We start from the raw sequence: 20,028 nt of genomic DNA on the forward strand, positions 1-20,028 counted from the left end.
GATTTGGGAGGTAGTGCTGCTTCCTCGGAAGGACAGGCTTGCCTGCCTTAAAGAACTGGACCAGGAAGGGTAAAGCAGAAGAAATGACGTGTTTATGGGCTTTAAAAATAAAGCTGCCTTTAAGTGATGGAGTCCCTGATAGACAGGAGAGCTAAATACTGCAACAGAGTGAACACAATGAAAGCAAACTGGCGTTTTCATTGACTACCATAGGAAAAGCTCCATGAACATCTGGTATAAATTGGCACAATTCAGGCAGGGGTGTGCGAAAAAGTTTGGGTTTTAACTCTCAACAAATGCAGCAGGATGTGCCCGTTACCAGCAATTCTGTATAAAGAGCTGCCCTCAGCTGCCTGGAGCAGGTGAGCCTCACTGCTGAGCAGCTGCTCAGTGTGTTATTGCTCAGGGGGCTAGTTCAGCAATGCAGCAGTGCTGACTTGGACCCTGCAGCCCAACAGCACTGGGTAGCACCGTGAGGTGGGTTTAGAATTTAATTTTTAAATATATATATATGGACCTAACTTTGAAAGGGTTAGCTTAATGTGTGAGGCAGAAATGCCATCTTCAGGGTGAAGCTTGTTTTGCCTCATCATCCCCTCTAGAGGAAGGGGGGATGCAAGCTCTGTTTGCAGAATGCTTTCAAGGAGGACGTTGCTCACGGTGGGGCTCCTCAGCACCAGGGTGCAATTAAGTGATGCGGAGGGAAGCCTCCGCTGGGCTAATTCCTACCTGGAAAGCGAAGGAAAAGCGACGTTCGTGGGCTTTGCTCCTCAGACTGCTCGCAGCTCTTGGCAGGCTTTTGCAGTCCTAGTGCATTAGGAACCCCCACACTGTTCTCTCTCTGCCCTAGTTGTGGGTCCAATACATAATGTGGGTTTGGCTTTAAATTCTGATTACTGACATAGTTAACTAAGGTTACACGAAGACAACTGAGGTGAAGCACAGTCTTCTGTGCGTGCACCTCCTTCCCTAAGTGGAGGAAGGCAGGAACAGTTCAGTGAAAGATGAGATGAGACTGTAATACGACTTCTCGTCATCCGTCAGCCCTGCATTGCCAGGTCTGATGACCACAGCCACATGGGTATCCGCTTCCTCGGCGGCATTCGCTTCTGAAACAGAGAGAAGGGAGAGCAGGGATGAAAAATCTCCTAAAGTGCTGGGATGTTTTCTAAAGGCTGAGACTTACAAACGGGCCTTAGTATGTGGCACTGTAGGACTTTTGGGTCCTAGCCTAGCGCTGAGCAGATGCTCCCTGGATGATGATAGCTGCTACATGAGCTGGCTGTCTCGCCATCCCCTCTTTGCTCTCTGCTTGTGCCTGTTCAAGGCACTGTGCAGGCAGCAAACACCTGCAGCTTGACTTGCATTGCCAAGAACCTGCGCTGCAGCCGGGCAACGGCGTTAGCAAAGCAAATGCCCTCAATGGGGCAAATGCCAGGAAAAAAGTGCTCTGCATGCAGACAAGTGGTGGTTCTCCCTCCAGACCTGTCTCCAACTCCCTTTGGCCTCCTAAACCACTCTGTACCCACCACTGTTTCTCTCTCTGGAAGACTCACAACCTCCCTCAGGTACCCACCAGGTCAACCACCCCTAATTAGCTCCCCAGCAGCCTGGACGTGGTGTGCCAGTCGTGTCCCCTGCATGGTCTGCACACAGCTCTGGGGCATGTGGATGCAAAGGGGAATTGTGGCAGCTCTGCCAAGGCCCCCTGAGGGATGTACAGCAGCACAGCACAGAGAATGAGCTGCCCTGCTGCCGGGAGGGAAGAAGTTTTCCCTCAGTGCACAGTGTCACTCAGCTCTGCTGCTGTTTGAGGACCTGAAGCTTAAGGAAGGAGCAGGGCAGTGTGGCTAGGTGGATGCCACGGAAGCAAGGCAAGCTGCAGTGTTTGTGGGTGTTTGTTGCAAGTTAGCATCATGTGACTGAAGATCATCCTCCTCCTCCTCCCAACACGAGACCCTGCAGAACCAGCAGGCCACCTACCTCGAGGGACATCGGTCAAGAAGAGGATGTTATTAGTTGCACATCCGATACTCTCAGCAATCCTTCTGTAGCTCTCGCTTTCTACCTTGGGACCTATTCTGGTATCGAAGTGGCCATCAAAGAGCTAAAAGAGAAATGTAAAAGCAATTGCTGAATCTGAAGAGCAGAACTACAGGGAATTCCCTTTCATTCCCACCACAACAACGGGAACCAACAACCAGCTGTCAGCCCTGGCACTGAGCAGATCTGTGGGCAACGTGCTGCTTTTAACAGGATAGCGAGGAGGCAGAGCCACACAGAGAGAAGTTCCACAGAGCTTTTCTCATTGCCTTTAAGTTAGAGAGATGTTTGTGAGCTCTGCGATACCAGGTGCTCGTCACCAATCCTTACGGCACTCTGCTCAGCTTGTCTTTTTCTGCAGGACTTTACAGAACGGGGATCATTTTTTAAATGGGAAATAAGTCTGAAATAGGACAACAGGTTGTCCCAAACCCCTGCCCTGCTGCTGAGTGCTGGACGCGCTTTCTGCTCTCACTGGTGGATACTGCGGGACGTAGACTGCAGTTAGAGTTCTCAGCTGGTGGAGCTACTCTCCACATCAAGTTTACCGCTGTTTTTCTACATGAGGCTCTGTTCTTAAAGGGGTAACAGCAAGAGCAGTCGTACCCTCCCAATCCTAGGATTGAACTGCTCTGCAGATGGAGAATCTGTAAGGCAAGTGATAATCTTATCTACCTCTAGAATATCACCTTCTGTAGAGTAGCCGAACAGGAGCTTCTGGGCTTCAACGCTCCCTGAGGAGTAGATATAGATCTTCATCCCTGCTTCTCTCCACTTCCGGATGGCAGGAACCACATCTTCAAAGACTCTGAAGCAAATCAGGAAAGTAGGTAAGGACAAACGCAGACACACCTGGGGGAGACAGCCTGAGCCATGCACTATGTAAACTGGCCCATCGGTACCAATAAGGATTTCATCTTAAATCTGACCAATGCTTTCAGCATCCTGTAATATACTCTCAGCTCCAGCTGACCGAGTTGCTCATGGATGGCTACACAGACAGCAGCTCTGATGAGCTGTTCCAGATATTTGGCAGGAGCTTCTCCAGCCCCTTTGGTTTGAAGAGGGGAGGAAGGGCTTGGGAACGTGGCCTCTAGCCGCCGTTGTGCAGGAAGGAGGAATAAGGAGGAGGCAGACAGGGAATAAGACAAGCTCTTGCATCCTGCATCCCACCTGCCTGATGAGGTTTCATTTTTGGCACAAGTTATGCCTATAGGCTATGTATCTGAACAGGGTAAACCCATCCAAATGTGCATAGAGAGGGGATAAGATTCTACTACTCTAGGAACATGAAGTGCATAGTTAACCAAATGTCTTGGGATATAAATAAGAAGACAATGCTCAACTCTGTCAGTCCCTACTTATACACCCATGGGTTACAACAAGGAGTCTGGAAGACAAAAAGAAGTGGAAAGGCAAGAGATCCTCAGGTAAGAGGAAAAACCAGGTGGAAGTGAGTAAAGGAAATGACTCCTGTTTCATAGCAGCATTGGCCTGGCTTAAGTCACCATTGAAAGCAAACACACTTGCTGCTCTGCTTGGGTATTATTCTATTTTAATTTGTACGTGGGGCAGTTTCTGGATTTCATACAGGTATTCCAGGGAAAGGTTTCAAATGCCAAAGTTACTCACTCTCCTTTCACGTGTCCAGTTGCATAGGCCGCCCTCCACATGTGACCCTGCAGTTGCTTCAGTGCTGTGGTCTTTCTGTCCAGAGACATCTGCCAGCGCACGTTGTCTACGACAGCCTGGATGACCCGCTCCAGTTCCTCTTCCCCACTCCCGCTCTCCAGAGGAATTGGTACAACTCCATCCAGGCTGGAGTCCTCTAGAGCCTGGATTTCATGAGTCACAAAAAGAGGGGGGGAAGGAGCAAAGCGGTGTCAAGATATCAGTTTAGGATCCGTTTTCTCATACAGGCCTCCCACTGAGGCTATCTGCTGCACAGGGCCAGAATATGCTATCCCATGCAGGATAAGTCCTCTGCCAACTACTTTCCATGCTGCTTCCCAAACAGGTGCCCAGAGGCTGCCCGTGGCAGGCTGAGCAGGGAAAAGGCAGAGTGCAGACACCATGCTGAGCTGAGGGATGTGTCTCAGCTACCAGCCAAGCGGCCCATGCTCGTGCAGGACAACCCTGGGCCACCTCCCAGTCAGACAGGGGCAGGCTTTGCAGGGCACTTGCCTCCACAGGGGATGGAGAAGACGCCTTGGGTGCCCTGCAGAGACTGCAGAGGAGTTGGAGTGCCCTGAAGTCCCGAGTAGGCAGTAAAAACACATGAGGACACCCAGCCAACCAACCTGTTTCCGCAGCAGACCGACGTCCCGCTGGCACTCCTCTTCCTCCCAGTGCGCGCGCAGGTACTCCTTAATGTTGTCCTTAATGTAAGGGAACAAGGTGTCCTGGAAACACATAACAAAACCAGGCAGCACATTTAATCAGACACAGGTAAGTTTTAAAGCCACCATGTGCACGTGATTTCTCCCAAACACACTTTTTCTACAGTGTGACAAACTGCAAAACCTTTTGCCCAAGTTGTATGTCTGCTTTCAGACCAACACTAACCTTGAACCACGCTTAGTACGTGAGGATTTTTTTCCAAAGAAAAGTTTATGGGGGTGCTGCTTCTAAATCTCAGCGGGGAAAGCAGCTGGAGTGGCTTTAACAGCAGCAAAGTTCATTTGGAGAATGAGCAGGTGATCGTACCTTTTCCTGGACTTGTGTAAAAATGTTAACTCCCTCATATGACAGATGTGCTTGCGAGTTCCCACAAACTCGGGTTTTCAAGGCTGCCCGCTGACGTACTCCAAACCGACAAGTTATCCTGTTCTATTTTTAATGGGTCTCTTGTCCTCACCGAGGTCGTTCTGGAATGAAATTCAAGTTGGCACCCAAACTAGAGAACTGTGTGCATGGCGGCCTTGAGAAACAGTCTAGTTCAGTAACACCAAGCTCCACATGAAATACAATGAAAAATGCTTCTAAATGAAATAAAAGGGAGGTAGGAAAAATTGTAACATGCTTACAGGTAACCACAGCCATCTGGGATCTCAAGGGCAACCAGAAACAATTACAAATTATTTCCATTGCTGGTGTTTCTGTGGCAGCCGTGTGTGTTGGCAGATAACGCTCCTGGGCCAAGGAGCAGCCTTGGGACAGAAGGGTGGGCAGGGAGCTCCTTCCCTGATGGATGGGGGGATTGTTTTGAAACAGCACTAAGGGTTTGGCTCTGCTGCCCCAACCTGGATTTTTAAAAGATGAGAGCACACGTCAGCTTTTATGGGGAGAAGTATGACTGCCTGGACTTGATTTTGCTGGTAGACAGAAAAACATTAGTGAAGAGAGCTGGATTTATGGAGCTTTATTGGAACTAGGTAGACTTTGAAGAAAGCTTTTCTTCAAAGGATGTCATCGTCGCTCTTTTTTTATTTTTTCTTTAATCAGTTAGATAAAAGCATTTTTCCTTCAGTTTCTCATTCTTTGATACTTCGAATTTTCAGTGTTCGTCCCATCCACAGTGATACTGTCTCACTGCATAAAGAACTCAAGTGTAGAAAAAATGTAGGAGATGGAAGAGTAGGGAGAAAACTAAATGGATCTCTCCTGAAGCAGAAAATAAAAGGCCAATGCTATTTTTTTTATCCTCTCTGTATGTCACCTTTAATATTGTCACAGAGCAGAGAACGATCTGATGTGAGTTACCTTCATTTTAATGCCACCTTTTCAGTCAACTGAGGTCCAGGTAGTATTGGCCACACTTGCAAACTGAAGCTTCTCTGTGATTCACAGGGGCAGAAAACTGGACCAACTTTTAATTAGAAGAATGGTCTGAAATACCCACGTGTATTATTTAATTTTTTTAAAAAAAAAAGTGTTCCTGAGAGCAGTCCATAGCAATAAGATTATTTGATTTTTTTTTAATCATTAAAATGCTGCATATTTCAAAAGCAGTGTAAATGTGGAGAGGAAAAGAAAATCTTTTTATAAGCCAAAAAAAAAAAAACCCACAAAATTGCCTAAGGAAATTGGCAGTCTTGTCATACCCGATCCTGCTTTCTCATTTCCTTTTTATCTGAGCTCAGTAAGTTTCAAGGTATCTTTTAGATTTGTTAGGAAATCAGAAAGTATTCGTGGAGAAAGTGAACTGACACCATGCCATGGTGTTGTACTGGGGTTTCTTTTTAGTGGCTGAAATAGGGGTGAGCGGGTGGCACTGCTTATTACGAGTCATTTGCTAGAGAGAACAAGACAAGCCCGTGCCCAGTGAAAGCAGACCAGAAAGAAAACATAGGCAGCAAGTCCCAAGATCTTTTCCTGGTAAGTAGACTGGTATCCCGTTTGTTACTAGAAATAAATTAACCACTGGAATGTAAAATGCCCAGTGTGAATCAAATGCTACCTTGGTTTTGTAGGCGAGTTTCCTGCTGCTACCTGGGGAGGTTGCACTGCAGGGAACAGCAGCTCTGCAGGCATTAGCTAAGCATGAGGTCTTTAGGGGACTGAATTAAAACCAGATTAATTGTATTTGTAGCTGAAAACTTAAGCAAAAGGGGGACAAGAAGGCTACAATTAAGCCTGTGGGGAGGAAGAGGACAGAGGCATGTATAGCCTGAGAGAACAGTTTGGAAATATTCATGAGTGGGTGAAAGCTCTGCTAAATTCAGTGTATTCAGTGACTGAGTGGATTATAAGCGCTGGAAGCTGAACCGAAGTGCACACTGTTGGTAAATGTGTTGCTCTGTGGTCAGAGAAATGATATCTGTGTGAAAATTACAATGATGAGCAGCATGTGACAGATCACTTACAAAGTTCGAGGCTGACCCTAGAAAAATGGTCATCTGAGTTTCAAAGGCTGTGAGTTCGTGTAGAAGAATGACTCCTGGCATCCTATAAAACAGTCTATTTTACCAAGGCCTTGGCTTTCAAGAGGTCTCTCGCTGGTAGTTGGAAACGGTTAATGGGCTGCTCTAAAGCTCAGTAAAGGGGCCCAGTTCTTTCATTTTGGATAGCAGGAGAGGCAGACGCGTGCGAGGCCGAGCTCCGTACAGCCCCGTCCGTGAGACCTGCGCGCACCGGGCAGCTCGAGCCAGCATCCCGCAGCACCCGCGGGCCGGGCGCCTCCGCAAAGCCAGATCCCTGCACACACACAGGTCGCGGGACAGCGAAACGGCTCTGAGCGAGGACAGCTCCGCTGGCTTCCCACCCCATCCCAACTGCTTACTGCGACGTTAATCCAGGTAATAAGGAAGGTTTGTTCTCCGCGGGATATTCCAGCAGCACGCTGCGATTAGTGCCTGGAGGCTTTCAAGCAACCAAGCTCAGAGTCTGCATGGATAGCGAAGGCCAAATCCCCCAAGACCGATAACAACAGGCTCTTCAAGAAGAAATCTGGCCAATGCACGAGGCTAGTTGAGGCTCCAGGATCAACCAGCTAAACCCTAGTTTACCAAATTACACCTCTCCCCGGCCATCTGCTTTCTCTGCCACTGCGGATCCAGGAAAAAAAAAAGATTAAAAAATCCATCCCCCCCACAAAAACCCACACTTTGGTAGCATTAACACACAAAAGATAGAGGCCTAACACCTCTGCTTAATCCACATAAATTCAAATAGACACCCTATTTTATTTTGTTACCTTTTCGTATTCAAAATTCTAAATGCCTGCATTCAAATTATTACTAAATGCCTAAATTCAAAATTAATAATGCCTGCAGGAAAAAGAGTGGACCTTTTGAAGGAACAACAAAAATAACAGGCCCAGTAAAATAAACTGCTTCAGGTGTCCTCAGGATTTTCAGTGAGTTGGGAGCCATAATTCATTTGCCTCCCTGTAATGCAAAGACTTCAGCCAGGAAGCTTTCTCAGGCATATTGCAGGTATCAGTTACTAGCGTGACACCAAACTGGCTCCTGGGTTTGTAAGCAGCAGAAGGTTGTAAGCAACTTCCTCCCTCTGTTACATTATGTGAATCATTGAATCTGTTTAAATTAGGAGATGTCAAAGGAAGGGAATCAGCTGTAACACCATCTAAATTTGTAGTCTTATTTCCAGGACACTAGAAGAACATAGAAAGGAAATATGTAGGTCATATTGCTCAGCCATTGAACTGTGTTAACAGAAAGACCTAGAAAAGTCTTGCAAGCGCATTCACCCTCCAAACATTATGTGGGTCATGAAGCATCCTCCCCTACTCTAAAGAAAAACATGAAGTATCGGCAGAAAACACCCACCCAAAGCATTAAGATGCCACAGGGATGAACGCTGAGGGCAGGAGCAGTCTTAATATCACAAACCCAGTGTCTCGAATGCCAGGGAATTCCTCCCTTCTATGCAGGGCACGGCAGACACTCGCTCCATGAAGACCCGCAAGCCTCTGGGAGAGAAAGGGCCCGCAACTGCGAGGAATCTGTACTTTATAACAGCCTATTTTCAGACTTAGTTTGTTCAGACACCCTGCCCTGACCTAAACAAGCCCTGTAACAACCTCTTGGCCTCCTCTGAGGAAAGTCACCCATGCACCAGTAACGTACACTCCACTTGTTCCTTGTGTTGCCTTCCCTGTGTGTTGGAGCTCTGACCCATGCACGTAGGGGGGAAAAAAAATGTGTATAAATCTCAGCTTAATCTTGCCCTTGCAAAAGGAAAAGGCAGGCGATAACCCAGGGCTGTGATTTCAGGCTCTCCCCAGATTCACGTGAGCTGCTGCAGCTCCAGCTGGATTTGCACTAGGAAAGGACTCCTAGCGCTACCAAGGCGTTTCAGGACTCTCAAATACATCCATATTAAATACTGAGCTACCCTGCATTAGTTCCTTATAGCCTTGGCCTCAGGAAAAAAAAACGAATAACCCACAGGAGGCAGGAGCAGCATTTGGTGAGTGACGCCCAGCACCATGGCCAAGGCAGAAGGCTTTTCCCCTTGCTCAGGAGCTTCTCTTGAACACAGACTTCTGCTTCCCAGGTGGGTTACACTCACCTTGCGGAGGCCAGGCGGCTTTTAGGTGCCTAGGCCAAGAAGGAGGGTGAAGGGACAGTTCCCTCAAAACTTAGAGCAACCCCATTTTTTTGGAATAGAGCAAGCCCAAAGGCAGCTACGGGCTTGCCTTCCTTCAGATCGAACCCTCCCTTCAAAACGGCGAGGCTTTTATTTCTTAAATCCGCCCCGCCAGAAGGTATTTTCTCCCGAGGAGACGCAAGAAGGAAAAGCGCAGAGCAGCAGCGTGTCCCGCAGCCCCGCGCAACCTCCGCGCCGACCCACGTGGAGGGAGAGAGATGGAAAAAAATGGGCGCAGCCAGGGGACACGGCGAGACCGGCCGGTAAAATAAAACTAAATAATATTAATATAAAAAAAAAGGGGGGGGGGAAGGGAGGCGCCGGCATCGCCCAGGGGGGCCGCTGGCGCGGCCGTTGGCACGACCGTTGGCGCGGCGCCCATGGCCGTTGGCGCGGCCGCCCGCGCGCCGCCGCCTCACCTGCACGAAGGCGATGGGGGTGGTGGTGCCCTCGATGTCGAGCAGGATGGCCCGCACCTCGGCCGGTACCGGCAGCACGCCCATGGCCCGAGCCGCCCCGCGGAGCCGCCGCGCGGCGCAGCCGCCGCCGCTGCGCTGCGAGGGGGGAGTGCCGGCCGGCCCGGGCCCGCCCCCGGCCGCCTCGCCTCGCCCCGCCCGGCGCCGCCGCCTCCCTGACGCCGTTTGCGGGTCGCACGTTGCCGTTGCGGCGCCGCCGCCGCCCGGGGCGAGCCGCTCGCACGCGCCGTGGCCGCCCCCGCTGCGCGTGGGGACAGCCGAGCCTCGGCGGCCGCCGTCCCGCAGCGCCGATCGGCGCCGCCCGCCTCGCTCGGCGCCCACCGCGGGGCCGGGGGAGCCGCCGCCGCCGCCGGAGCCCCGGGAGGGGGAAGGAGCGGCGGGGGGCGGGGGGCGCCGCCCCGCGGCGAGGCGGGCGCTGCGGCGCCGGCGGGCGCCGCCAGGGGCCGCTGCGGCGCGGCGCGGCAGGGCGGCGCTGATTGGCTGCCGCCGCGGGTATATAAGCGGGGCGCAGGCGGTGCCCGGATCTCTTGCGCCGCCATTTTCGCCGCTGCTCGGGTCTCCGCTGACTGCGCCGCGCCCGCCCCGAGCCGCCTTCGCCCCGCCATGGAGGACGCCCCCGAGATGAGCGGCGGCCCGGAGGAGTTCGCCGAGGGCTCCAAGATCAACGCCAGCAAGAACCAGCAGGACGACGGGTGGGAGCCGCGCGCGGGGACGGCGGGGAGCGGGGGGGGAAGAAGGAGGGGGGGGGGGGGTCGCGCCTCCTCCCCCCGCCTTGCGCTGCGCCCGGTCGGGGGGGTGGGGGGGAGGCCGTGGCGCGCCGCCGCCGGGAGGCGGGGCCGGGGGCGGGTTCTGCTCTCCGCCCGCCAATCAGCACGCTCGCGCACGCGCGTTGGCGCCGTCGGCGGGGGCGCCGCGCGCCCGCCCTTTGTGTCCGGGGCGAGTGACCGAGTTTCGGCGGGGCGGGGATGTCAATCATGGAAGTGACGTCACGGGCGGGCGGTCCTTCCCGGTCGTGGGGCGCCCGGCGGGGCCTGCCCGCCCCGCAGCGGGTGTAGGGGTATGAGCACTGTGTACGTGTCCGTATGCGCGGTGTGTTTACGTATACGTGTGTCCGTGCTTTAGGAAGATGTTTATTGGCGGCCTCAGCTGGGACACAAGCAAGAAGGACCTCACAGAGTACCTGTCCCGCTTCGGCGAGGTCGTGGACTGCACCATTAAAACGGACCCAGTGACCGGGCGGTCGAGGGGCTTTGGCTTTGTGCTCTTCAAGGATGCGGCCAGCGTGGAAAAGGTGAGTGGTGACAGCGGCAGTGGGTTCATGAGGGTACTGCTGTCTCCCTGCTGACAACTTGAGCTTGTGTTGTTATTGTTCTCCCTCCCATCTTTTTTTTTTTTTTTTTTTCAGGTTTTAGAACTGAAGGAACACAAGCTGGATGGGAAGTTGATAGATCCTAAACGGGCAAAAGCCCTGAAGGGGAAGGAGCCGCCCAAAAAAGTGTTTGTTGGTGGGCTGAGTCCAGACACGTCTGAAGAGCAGATCAAGGAGTACTTTGGTGCTTTTGGCGAGGTAAGGTGGGGCAGGGTATAAAAACAGTTTTGATTCCTCCCAAGAAGGAAGGCGCTAGAAGGGAAGGATATAGATGTGGCTCCTGGGAAGCTAGACTTCTTTGAAACACCCATATGTGCTTTATCCTGCTGGGATTAAACTAATTTGTAGCTGTCAAAAGCTCAAGTATCTGCTGGTCCTCCCTCTCCCACCACGTAGTGGTTTATGTAGTGCAGCTATGCAGTGCAAGTTTGTCTGTGCAACTGGATGTCTGTTGTAAATTGCCTTAACTAAATGCTGCAGTTATAAATAGAGCTAGTGAAACAAAGAAAATCTGAAAAAAATAGCCATTTAAATTTGTTGTTAGCATAAGCATTGGACTGCTGGATGACTGGCTGCATAAAACATTCATTACAGTTTTCACATGTTTTTGTTCCTTTACTTTCAGATTGAAAACATTGAGCTTCCCATGGACACCAAGACAAATGAGAGGAGGGGTTTCTGTTTTATCACATACACAGATGAAGAGCCAGTAAAGAAACTATTAGAAAGCCGATACCATCAGATTGGTTCAGGCAAGGTAGGGGAGGTGCTCTTCTGGTACATTTTAAATTGATGACTGTCCATGCACTTCCCTGAAAGCATCTGGTAAAATGGTGTTGAACTTCCTGGAGCACTAAAATACTTCTGTTTTTACAGTGTGAGATCAAAGTAGCCCAGCCCAAAGAGGTATACAGGCAACAGCAGCAGCAACAGAAAGGTGGAAAAGGAAACTCCTCTGGTGGACGAGGAGGTGGAAGGGGACGTGGACGGGGTGAGATTTTTATGGATATTATCAGCAGTGTAAATCATTACCTATCTCTAATAGAGGTGGTGGTCTTTAGCTCTTCTAAGTTTTGCATTGTATGTAGGTTTTTAATGCTTACAAGAATAATACAGAAAGCTTGTTTGGGGATCTCCTCACAAATCACATTTTAGCTTATGCCTGTGGAACTATATACTGAAGCTTAAGATCTTTGTGTGCAGAAATGTTCGAAAGGCAAGCCACATCTAAGCTGTTCTTTTAAATACATATTTCACATCTTAGATAACTGGGCAGTACAGAGTGTGAAAGGATACAGTGTTGGTTGGTAGCTGAAAAACGCAGAGGGATTTGCTAAAGGTTAATGTGTGTTTAACTCAGACACAACTAAAAAGCTGGTCTTGCATTATAACTCCTATCACTCAATGCTCATGTGTTTCATGATCCAAAGGTGGAAATTAGGAAAGGAAAACAAATGTGATTATGGTGCTTGTTTTCCTTGTGTGTATGATGTTCTTTTGGAGGGTGTGTATGTGTATTTTGCAGAACTACATGTTTTTGGGCTTTTTAAAAGCAAGGTTTTGCTTTTAATGATGAGATTTTTCAGGCAGCTCATTTGGATGAAGGGGGTGGTGTGTTGTTGTGGTGTGTGTGTGTGTGTTACACCTTCCTGCCCTGATTTTGTTATGGGTTATTGGAAAGGTAAGAGGGTTTTGGGGGGTAATTCTTGTACAGAAAGACAGCAAGTAACATCAAGTCATGTGAGGTGAATGGCAGTTATGTAATCTAATACATTAACTGTAATATTTGGCTATAGGTCAGGGACAAAACTGGAATCAAGGATTTAATAACTATTATGATCAAGGATACGGAAACTACAACAGTGCTTACAGTGATCAAAGCTACAGTGGCTACGGAGGATACGACTACTCTGGGTACAACTATCCTAATTATGGATACGGACCGGGATACACAGATTACAGTGGTAAGTGGCGGTGATCCCCAATACCTTGTGCTTGTGGGTGTGAGTACCTCTCATTGAAGCACATGGCTCTCAAAAGAGTAACCAATTCTGTGCTTTAGATGGGTAAACAGTGCTTGAAAAAATGTTTTTCTCCACAGGTCAACAAAGCACGTACGGCAAAGCATCCCGGGGTGGCGGCAATCACCAAAACAACTACCAGCCATACTAAAGCAGTACATAATACTTGAGGAAACAGGTGTGTGTATGAGTGCAAGGTCCACTCTTGAGTATATGTAATCTAGTTTAAAGATCAATAGACAAATGAAGAGTAAAAACTTGTGTAGCTTGATGTTTTCTTTAATTAAGCTTTTGTTAACTTAAAAAAATACTTCTTTTTTTTTAAACCAGCTTTGCCTACAGTGTCTATAGATCTTTAACTTTGTAAAAATGTGACTTTATCTTCTTTAGTACTTCAGAAAAACATAAGAGTTTTTCTGTTTTGCGTTGTGTACCAGGTGGTCTAGAGGAATAATTAAACTTATTAGAAGTATTAACAGGTAAAGTACTGAAATGGGTACAACTTAAGGAAAACAAGAATGTTGTCTTCTAACTCTGACATTATACCTTGTTTGTACCCGCCAGCGGGAACTTCATTGCAGGCCGTGTGTCACCCTGACCACGTCTATCTCTGGGGTCGCACGTTGCAGGCAGAGCGCAAGGCATACACCAGAAAACGCTGTCCTGTGGTATGGTCTCTTCCAACTTCATGTACCAGCGTAAAGATTAAAGTGGAAAACTTCAGACTTTGGCTTCTTTTTTTAATCTTTTTGGAGATTAAGTGTCTTAACTTAAATGGTTTTTTTACAGGAGTTAAAGTACATAAATGCCTTTACAGCTTAATCATTTGGTCTTCTGTTTAGTGTTGTATTTCAATTGTGGAACCTCATTTTAAGTGTGCATTCTTTAAGATTTAATGCTTGCTTTTTTTCTTTTTATAGCTAATAGTGAAATCTGCAAACCAAAACGAACTTTAAAATCTGGATAAATATTAAAGATCATATGCACGTGAACTGTCTTTGGAATATTTTGAATAAAATGCATCTGACATTGAAGTCATTCAGATGAATTAACAATAAACAGGAAACCCTTGGCAGAGTTTCCAGTTAAACAGATCTGGAGCCTAATTAATAGTTTAACTTGATTATGTGGCCTTCTGGAACAGCTTCTTCAATGGGTTGAATGGCTGTATTTGGGAAATTAAATGATTTGATGGGTGGTAACATAACCTCTTGTTACCTTAATAAATATGCATATGATCTTTAACAGTGAAGAAAGGAATATATAGAAGACTTAAAGCAGTTCATGAAAATGGACCTTTTAACAATTCTTGTTAAAACTTGCACACATCTGACATGTACTTTGTCTTGGTTTGTAGGTGGAGATACTGCATCAAAGCCATCTTGCAGCGCATCAGGAGTGAATGGAGAGTGGTCTTCGTGACATGAAAATGACTATTTTGTAAAAGACTTTTAGTGTATGACACAACTGTGTCCAACTGTATATAGCGGCCGATTAGTTTTCTTTTATGGTTTTTACTTTTTGCCATTCATGTTATGACACAATGTGGACTTGTGTTTATACAAACTTTATTTGTATAATTTCATGTTAAAGGATTCTCTAATAAATGCTTACTTAAGTGACTTTTTTTTAGCTTTCCAGTTTTGGCTGTTCTCTTAGGATGAGAAAGCTAGGCTTGTTTAGAAGGGTAGGTAACTTTCTGGATGTTCTATATGACTAGAAGGTTGGTGTTATACTCCCCTAGCATCAGCCCCATTCCTGTTTGTGCCTCCAAACCAGAGGTGGAGGGGAAAGGGAAGGAGGTTGGTTAAGTCAAACTGGTCATAGTTGTAGTGGAAGTTGCATAGTTGTAGGAAGATGCAGTATTTTTGCTTCCTCTAGGAGAGAAAAGGTGAGAGTTGCTGATGCCTTGCAACCTTAAAGAGAAAAAAGGGAGCTAGGAGCTCCTGTGCTTCTTATGAGGGGTGGGAAGGGGTGTAAAACCTTTGCCTAAGCCCTTGTTCCAGCTGCTCCTATCTAGTTAGGTAAACTAGTGCTTATGGGTAGAAAACGGGTATTTGTGTAGCACAGTGCTGGTGTAGGAGCCGTCTGAAAGGGGGGTAGTTAAGGCCCCTGGCTCCGTCACCGAGTTGGGGGGGCTGGGCACGGGGGCGGCGGTTTAACGGCCGCAGCGCGGCCGTTGCCGCGGGCCGCTCCTCTCTATGGTGGCGGCGCTCTGGCCCCGCCGCCCGCTCTCGCTGGTGCCCCGGCCGGGCTTCCCCGCTCGCGCTCCCCGGGAGGCGGGGTCACGTGACCCCGCCCGCCGCGCTCCTTCCGTCCGCCATTTTAGGTTGGGTCGGTGGCGGCGCCATTAAAAAAAAAAGGGGGGGGGAGGGGGTGAAAAAAAATAAAAAGAGGGCCCGGAGGAAGCGGGAGCCGCTCGGCGCGCTCGGGCCGGGGCCGCCTGCAGCGCCGAGGCCTCGGCGGGGGAAGCGGCAGCGGAGGCGGGAGGAGCCGCGCGCGCCCGCGCGCTCGCTCGCTCGGCGGCCGGCGGCGCGGCCGGGCGCGGGGCAGCGGCCGCCGCAGCGGCGGCGCCGCCATGTCGGAGCAGCAGTTCGCCATGGACACGGCAGCGGCGGCGGGCGCCGGGGGCGGCGCGGCGGAGCCCGCCGAGCAGCCCGAGGCGCTGGCGGCGGCCGGCGCGGGGGCCACCGACGGCAGCGGCGGCGGCGTCGAGTCGGAGGGAGCCAAGATCGACGCGAGCAAGGAACGAGGAGGACGAGGGGTGAGCGGCGGCGGCGGCGGGGGGCGCCCCCGCGGTTTGTGAGCGGCGGCCCCGTTTGTTTACTTGGCGCCGCGGCGACGTCACGTAACCGGGCCGCGCTGCGGGGGCGGCCCCGGCGCTGCCCCCAGCCCCCCTATGCTCCGTTCCCCTTTATTATTTTTAATCGATATTTTATTATCGCGTTTTATTCCGTGGTGTGTGCCGTAGCGGGGGATGGAGCGTTGAAGCGGCCTGCGGAGCTGACGCGCTCAGGGCAGGCCGGTACCGAGCCGCTTGGCCGCGCGCGGGTCCCCGCCGCACCGAAGGTCCCGGAGCGGCGCTGTCCGGAGCGCAGAAAGGTGCCGTCCAGGGCGAGCTCCTGTCAGCTTGACCCTCGGGACAGTTTATGGTGGCTACCCTGCTTGTTCCGAGAGTGTTTTGCTGGCGTTAGTGAAAACTTTAACTTGTTATTGAGTGGTGCAGTGGTATTGGACACTGATTGCGTAGCACCGTGCACTGACTTGTGGCTTAGTTCAGCCTTTCGGTTGATGCTTGGGAGAGTTTTGACTTAGCACATTCTTATTGGCAATGCTGTTTAGGAAGTGAAGCATTGGGGTAGCTCTCTTCTTAGCAGAGATAAAAAGGCACACGCTAAATAGCTGTTGAATGCCAATGCTGTCATGTTGCCCTTCCAGTAGGAATTGGAGGCAGTGTCTCGATCAAGGGAGCAAGTTCTCATAACCTCCAGTCTTCCTCGGCACAGGCTGTGGGCTTCAGGGCTCTGTACGTTGGCAACAACCAGGAAACTTCCTGATTATCGTGGAGGAGGAGGGCTGAAGCTGCTCACTGCAGTAGAGTGTATGCTCTGCTTAGTTAAGTCCATAGTTGGAAAGCTTTGCCGGGATGCCCCTGGCCAAAGGTTACGGCTAAGGGTATGTGCGCCGGTGACACACCAGCCTAACCGTGGTAGGGATTTTACAAGTGTAAGAGAGCGCAGGGATGTTGCACATAAGCTATCTGACTTGATCTGGCCGCTAAATAGCAGTAGGGTTTGTTTGTATGTTTGTTTTTTTATTTTTTTTCTTTCTTTTTTTTTTTCTTTTTTCTCACTGTTGTGCACTGGTAGAAGAATTTTGCAGAAAACTACCCGTTTGAAATGCATTTTTGAGGTCTGCCCATTTCAAGCACGTTTTTGGAGTCTGACGTGCTTGTAGCGATACAAAATTGGTTCATTTTTTACTGGGACTATAAAGCAGCTGTTAGATCTACCACACAGCAAGTGCACCTTCTGCAGTAACTGCTGGAATATCTGTATCTCCCACGTGTCGTACATAGGATACGACAGCTTCTGTATGTTTTCTTTTCCCCTTTTTAAACAAAACAAAATTGGATTGAGTACTACTGGTAAATCAACAGATATAAAGCATCATTCGAATTATTAGCCCTACTAGCATGAGATTGCTGTGTTACCAGTATGAACTGTTTTTGTGTACTTTAGAATTGAAAACAATAAGATGTCATGCTAAAAGTGACTTTTGATGCTGTGTTGAGTGAAGAGCTGGAGCTAATGGGAAAGATGAATATGAGAATTTGGTGCCCTTTCTGTTTTTGTTTGTTTGTTTTGTTTTTATATGTATTATTTACTTAGAACTTATTGTGGAAATTGCTGAATCTCTTCCACCACTCTCACCTGTACAGAGGATAGATATTTCAGAAGTCACATGTTCTTGCTCTTTTAAGGTTACAACTAACTAAACAAAGCCTGGAATTAGTGCATATGTGCAGCTTTGATTTGAGAAAATTTGGTATGTGGAAGTGCAACACGATTAGGGCAGGAATATATAGGTAGAAAGTGAGTTTGAACCTTGCGACAAAGATTTCTCAGATTTTCCCAAACTGTGGAATAATTTGGAACAGTTCAAATGGACAAGGATTTATAGGAAACAGTCTTAAAGATCTTAATTGGTCTTGCTTTTTTATTTTGAGCCAGTTGTAAAACCTTCCTTCTTAGTATTAGAAGAGATCATGTCAAAATGAATCTTCTTTGGAATGGGTGCATGACCCGGTGGTTGGGTAACAAGGATCATTCCCTTCACGTGCTCCTTTGCACGGTTTCAAGTTGATGCAAATCATGAAGTATTCGCTTTTGAGGCCCAACCTTACTAATGCTATGGGCTTGTCATGATATCATTTCAAACTTGGAAGATGCTCTTCTAACTTAAAGTGGTGGTTATAGATGTTTACTGGACCAACTTCCTCAACAACGCTGACCCTGCACATGGTCAATTTGGAAGCTTTTTTTTTGCGGTGTTTGCTGTGGATTAGGTCAGTTTTGGGGAGGAAAATGAGTTTTGAGCATCCCATACTCTAATATTTTTATTTTAAAGCTGTTACAGGAGTTATTTCTGTTCCAATTTGCTAGTACTAACGTCCAATTCAGCCTGGTATATAAGTGCTCATGTATAACTGCACTGTCTTACAAATCTCTTCTGCCAGTGTCTACTTAAAAACAGCTGCATGGGAGCTCTGCAGGTAACTAAGTAGAATGACACCTATGGATCTGTAGTGGTGGGGATGCAAGGAAATAATACATCTCTTGATACCCCTGTTTGTGGTTTCTTGGGCTAGCAAAACAGATAACTGCGGTAGAAGATGGTGCAACGCTTCTGCAGGCATGTAAGTCCTTATCTAATCTGGCCAGGATCATGTAAGTAACTTCTGGAAAAGTGCAGGCCTCGCTATGTGTGCATGGAGTGTCGCTGATAAGACTTTGCTGTTCCTCAGATTACATAACTGAGCTCATAACGCTCAGCACCTCTGGCTTTTAGGGTAGGACGCACTAACAGATTGACCATCTTGTCTTAACAGGAAGATGTTCATCGGCGGCCTTAGCTGGGACACTACGAAGAAAGACCTGAAGGACTATTTCTCTAAATTTGGTGAAGTCGTAGACTGCACTCTGAAGCTAGATCCCATCACTGGGCGCTCAAGAGGCTTCGGCTTCGTCCTCTTTAAAGAATCGGAGAGCGTAGATAAGGTAGTGTTGCTATAAATAATCATTGTGCACTAGACAATGAATGTTTTAGGCAGGTGATAGTAGGCATGGTTATTAAAGGTGGTTTTGCCATGCAGCAAATTTATGATGATGTTTACTGGAAGAACGTTCCATCTCTTCAGCCACCTTACTCAAGATGTGGTAGCCGGGACCATCACCAGTTCCTTAAGGGTGGCCTTGGGCACTTGCAAGGGAGTGTGTAGTAACACGCTGGGACTTGTGTTCTGTAATTCTGTGTATGGATACGTTAGCTGCCAACTATTATGAAAATGGGATTCACAAAGTCAACGTTTGATAGATATAAGGCTTTATCTAAGCAAAAAAAGAGCTGTTAGCCCTTCTCAAATGCTGTTGATAAAAGATGCTAGAAAGCTTTGCCTTCAGTGATCCTTGGTGATACATAAGGCATGTGATCTCCTGTAGTTTTTGGAGGTTTGAGGAGGGGGTTGCACAGTGTTAGAAATGTTATGTCCATATTTTCCTTGCATGACAGATGTTCTTGAAAGGTTTTGGTAGGACTGCCTATGTAGTTGGTGAGTAGTGATCAAAATGATAGGACTGTTTGGTGTCATGGAACAAATGAAGAGTTTAATAAAAGTATTGAGATTATGCATGGCTTTGTTAATGCTGTCAGTTTAAAGCAACTGGGCCAGTGAAATATTTGGCTCAAGATCCTGACATATGCTTTAAAACTTTACACAGGTCATGGACCAGAAAGAACACAAGCTGAATGGGAAAGTCATTGATCCTAAAAGAGCTAAAGCCATGAAAACAAAGGAACCAGTTAAGAAGATTTTTGTGGGAGGCTTATCTCCAGATACCCCTGAAGAGAAAATAAGGGAATATTTTGGAGGCTTTGGTGAGGTATGTGACAAAATGGAAATATGTACTTTGATATGTAGAACTCAGGCCTTCTTCATCCATTTAGTAATAAGAAAGCCCTCGTACCCGACCTCTCCTGAAGCTACTGCAAGCTTAATGGCTCCACATGAGTAAGTATTTTTGGGAAGTGTTTGTAAGCAGTGGCTTAATCAAAGTTTTGATTTGCATGTGCTGGTAATGCAAAGTGGGCTAACAGGAGAAGGAATTGGAATATGCTAGAACTGGTTCATTGGATGCCTGATGGGCTTGACTGGGGCTTTTTCCTATAGACTTTAACATTATCATTCAATAAAACAGTCCTCCTGGGTGCTATATGTAAGGAAAACTTTCCTCTAATGTTATTGGAGCCCAGAGTTTCAATGGAAGAAATAGGTCCTAAAGCAGAA

General features: G+C 48.3%; 3 protein-coding genes across 7 annotated transcripts in view; 2 read left to right on the forward strand and 1 right to left on the reverse strand.

The window, feature by feature from the left end:
* Positions 1-606: 606 nt before the first annotated feature.
* ENOPH1 (enolase-phosphatase 1) lies at positions 607-9,623 on the reverse strand. The gene is made up of 6 exons (XM_088531637.1): positions 9,516-9,623; positions 4,344-4,445; positions 3,676-3,878; positions 2,719-2,851; positions 1,984-2,107; positions 607-1,109 (listed from the first exon to the last, which is right to left on the reverse strand). Exons 1-6 carry the CDS (start codon positions 9,597-9,599, stop codon positions 970-972), a joined length of 786 nt encoding a protein of 261 aa, XP_088387763.1. The 5' UTR covers positions 9,600-9,623; the 3' UTR covers positions 607-969.
* Positions 9,624-10,102: 479 nt separating this feature from the next.
* On the forward strand, positions 10,103-14,585 carry HNRNPDL (heterogeneous nuclear ribonucleoprotein D like). Of its 3 annotated transcripts, none has more exons than XR_015913761.1 (9): positions 10,103-10,264; positions 10,695-10,863; positions 10,978-11,139; positions 11,567-11,698; positions 11,818-11,932; positions 12,738-12,905; positions 13,043-13,140; positions 13,527-13,630; positions 14,320-14,585. XR_015913761.1 is itself a non-coding variant. In XM_088531636.1 (8 exons), the coding sequence occupies exons 1-7, from the start codon at positions 10,176-10,178 to the stop codon at positions 13,111-13,113; spliced, it is 906 nt and encodes a 301-aa protein (XP_088387762.1). In that variant the 5' UTR covers positions 10,103-10,175; the 3' UTR covers positions 13,114-13,140; positions 14,320-14,585. The 3 variants fall into 3 exon arrangements, 1 of the variants encoding a protein (XP_088387762.1); XR_015913762.1 differs by lacking the exon at positions 14,320-14,585 and adding an exon at positions 13,883-13,946; XM_088531636.1 differs by lacking the exon at positions 13,527-13,630.
* A 1,042-nt stretch (positions 14,586-15,627) lies between these two features.
* HNRNPD (heterogeneous nuclear ribonucleoprotein D) overlaps positions 15,628-20,028 on the forward strand; it is an 8,196-nt gene continuing 3,795 nt past the window's right edge. For 2 of the 3 annotated variants that reach the window (XM_088531634.1, XM_010224762.2), the window contains exons 1-2: positions 18,574-18,742; positions 19,463-19,624. In XM_088531634.1, coding sequence (XP_088387760.1) covers positions 18,578-18,742; positions 19,463-19,624 — 327 coding nt within the window. In that variant the 5' untranslated portion in view covers positions 18,574-18,577. Of the gene's footprint in view, positions 15,727-18,573; positions 18,743-19,462; positions 19,625-20,028 lie in introns of those variants that run through there. The other variant, XM_088531635.1, reaches the window with a different exon arrangement.

This window comes from Tinamus guttatus, unplaced genomic scaffold, assembly GCF_059628265.1.
Source record: "Tinamus guttatus ecotype Peru unplaced genomic scaffold, ASM5962826v1 Tinamus_guttatus_pri_ptg000423l, whole genome shotgun sequence".
NCBI classification, from domain to species: Eukaryota; Metazoa; Chordata; class Aves; order Tinamiformes; family Tinamidae; genus Tinamus; species Tinamus guttatus.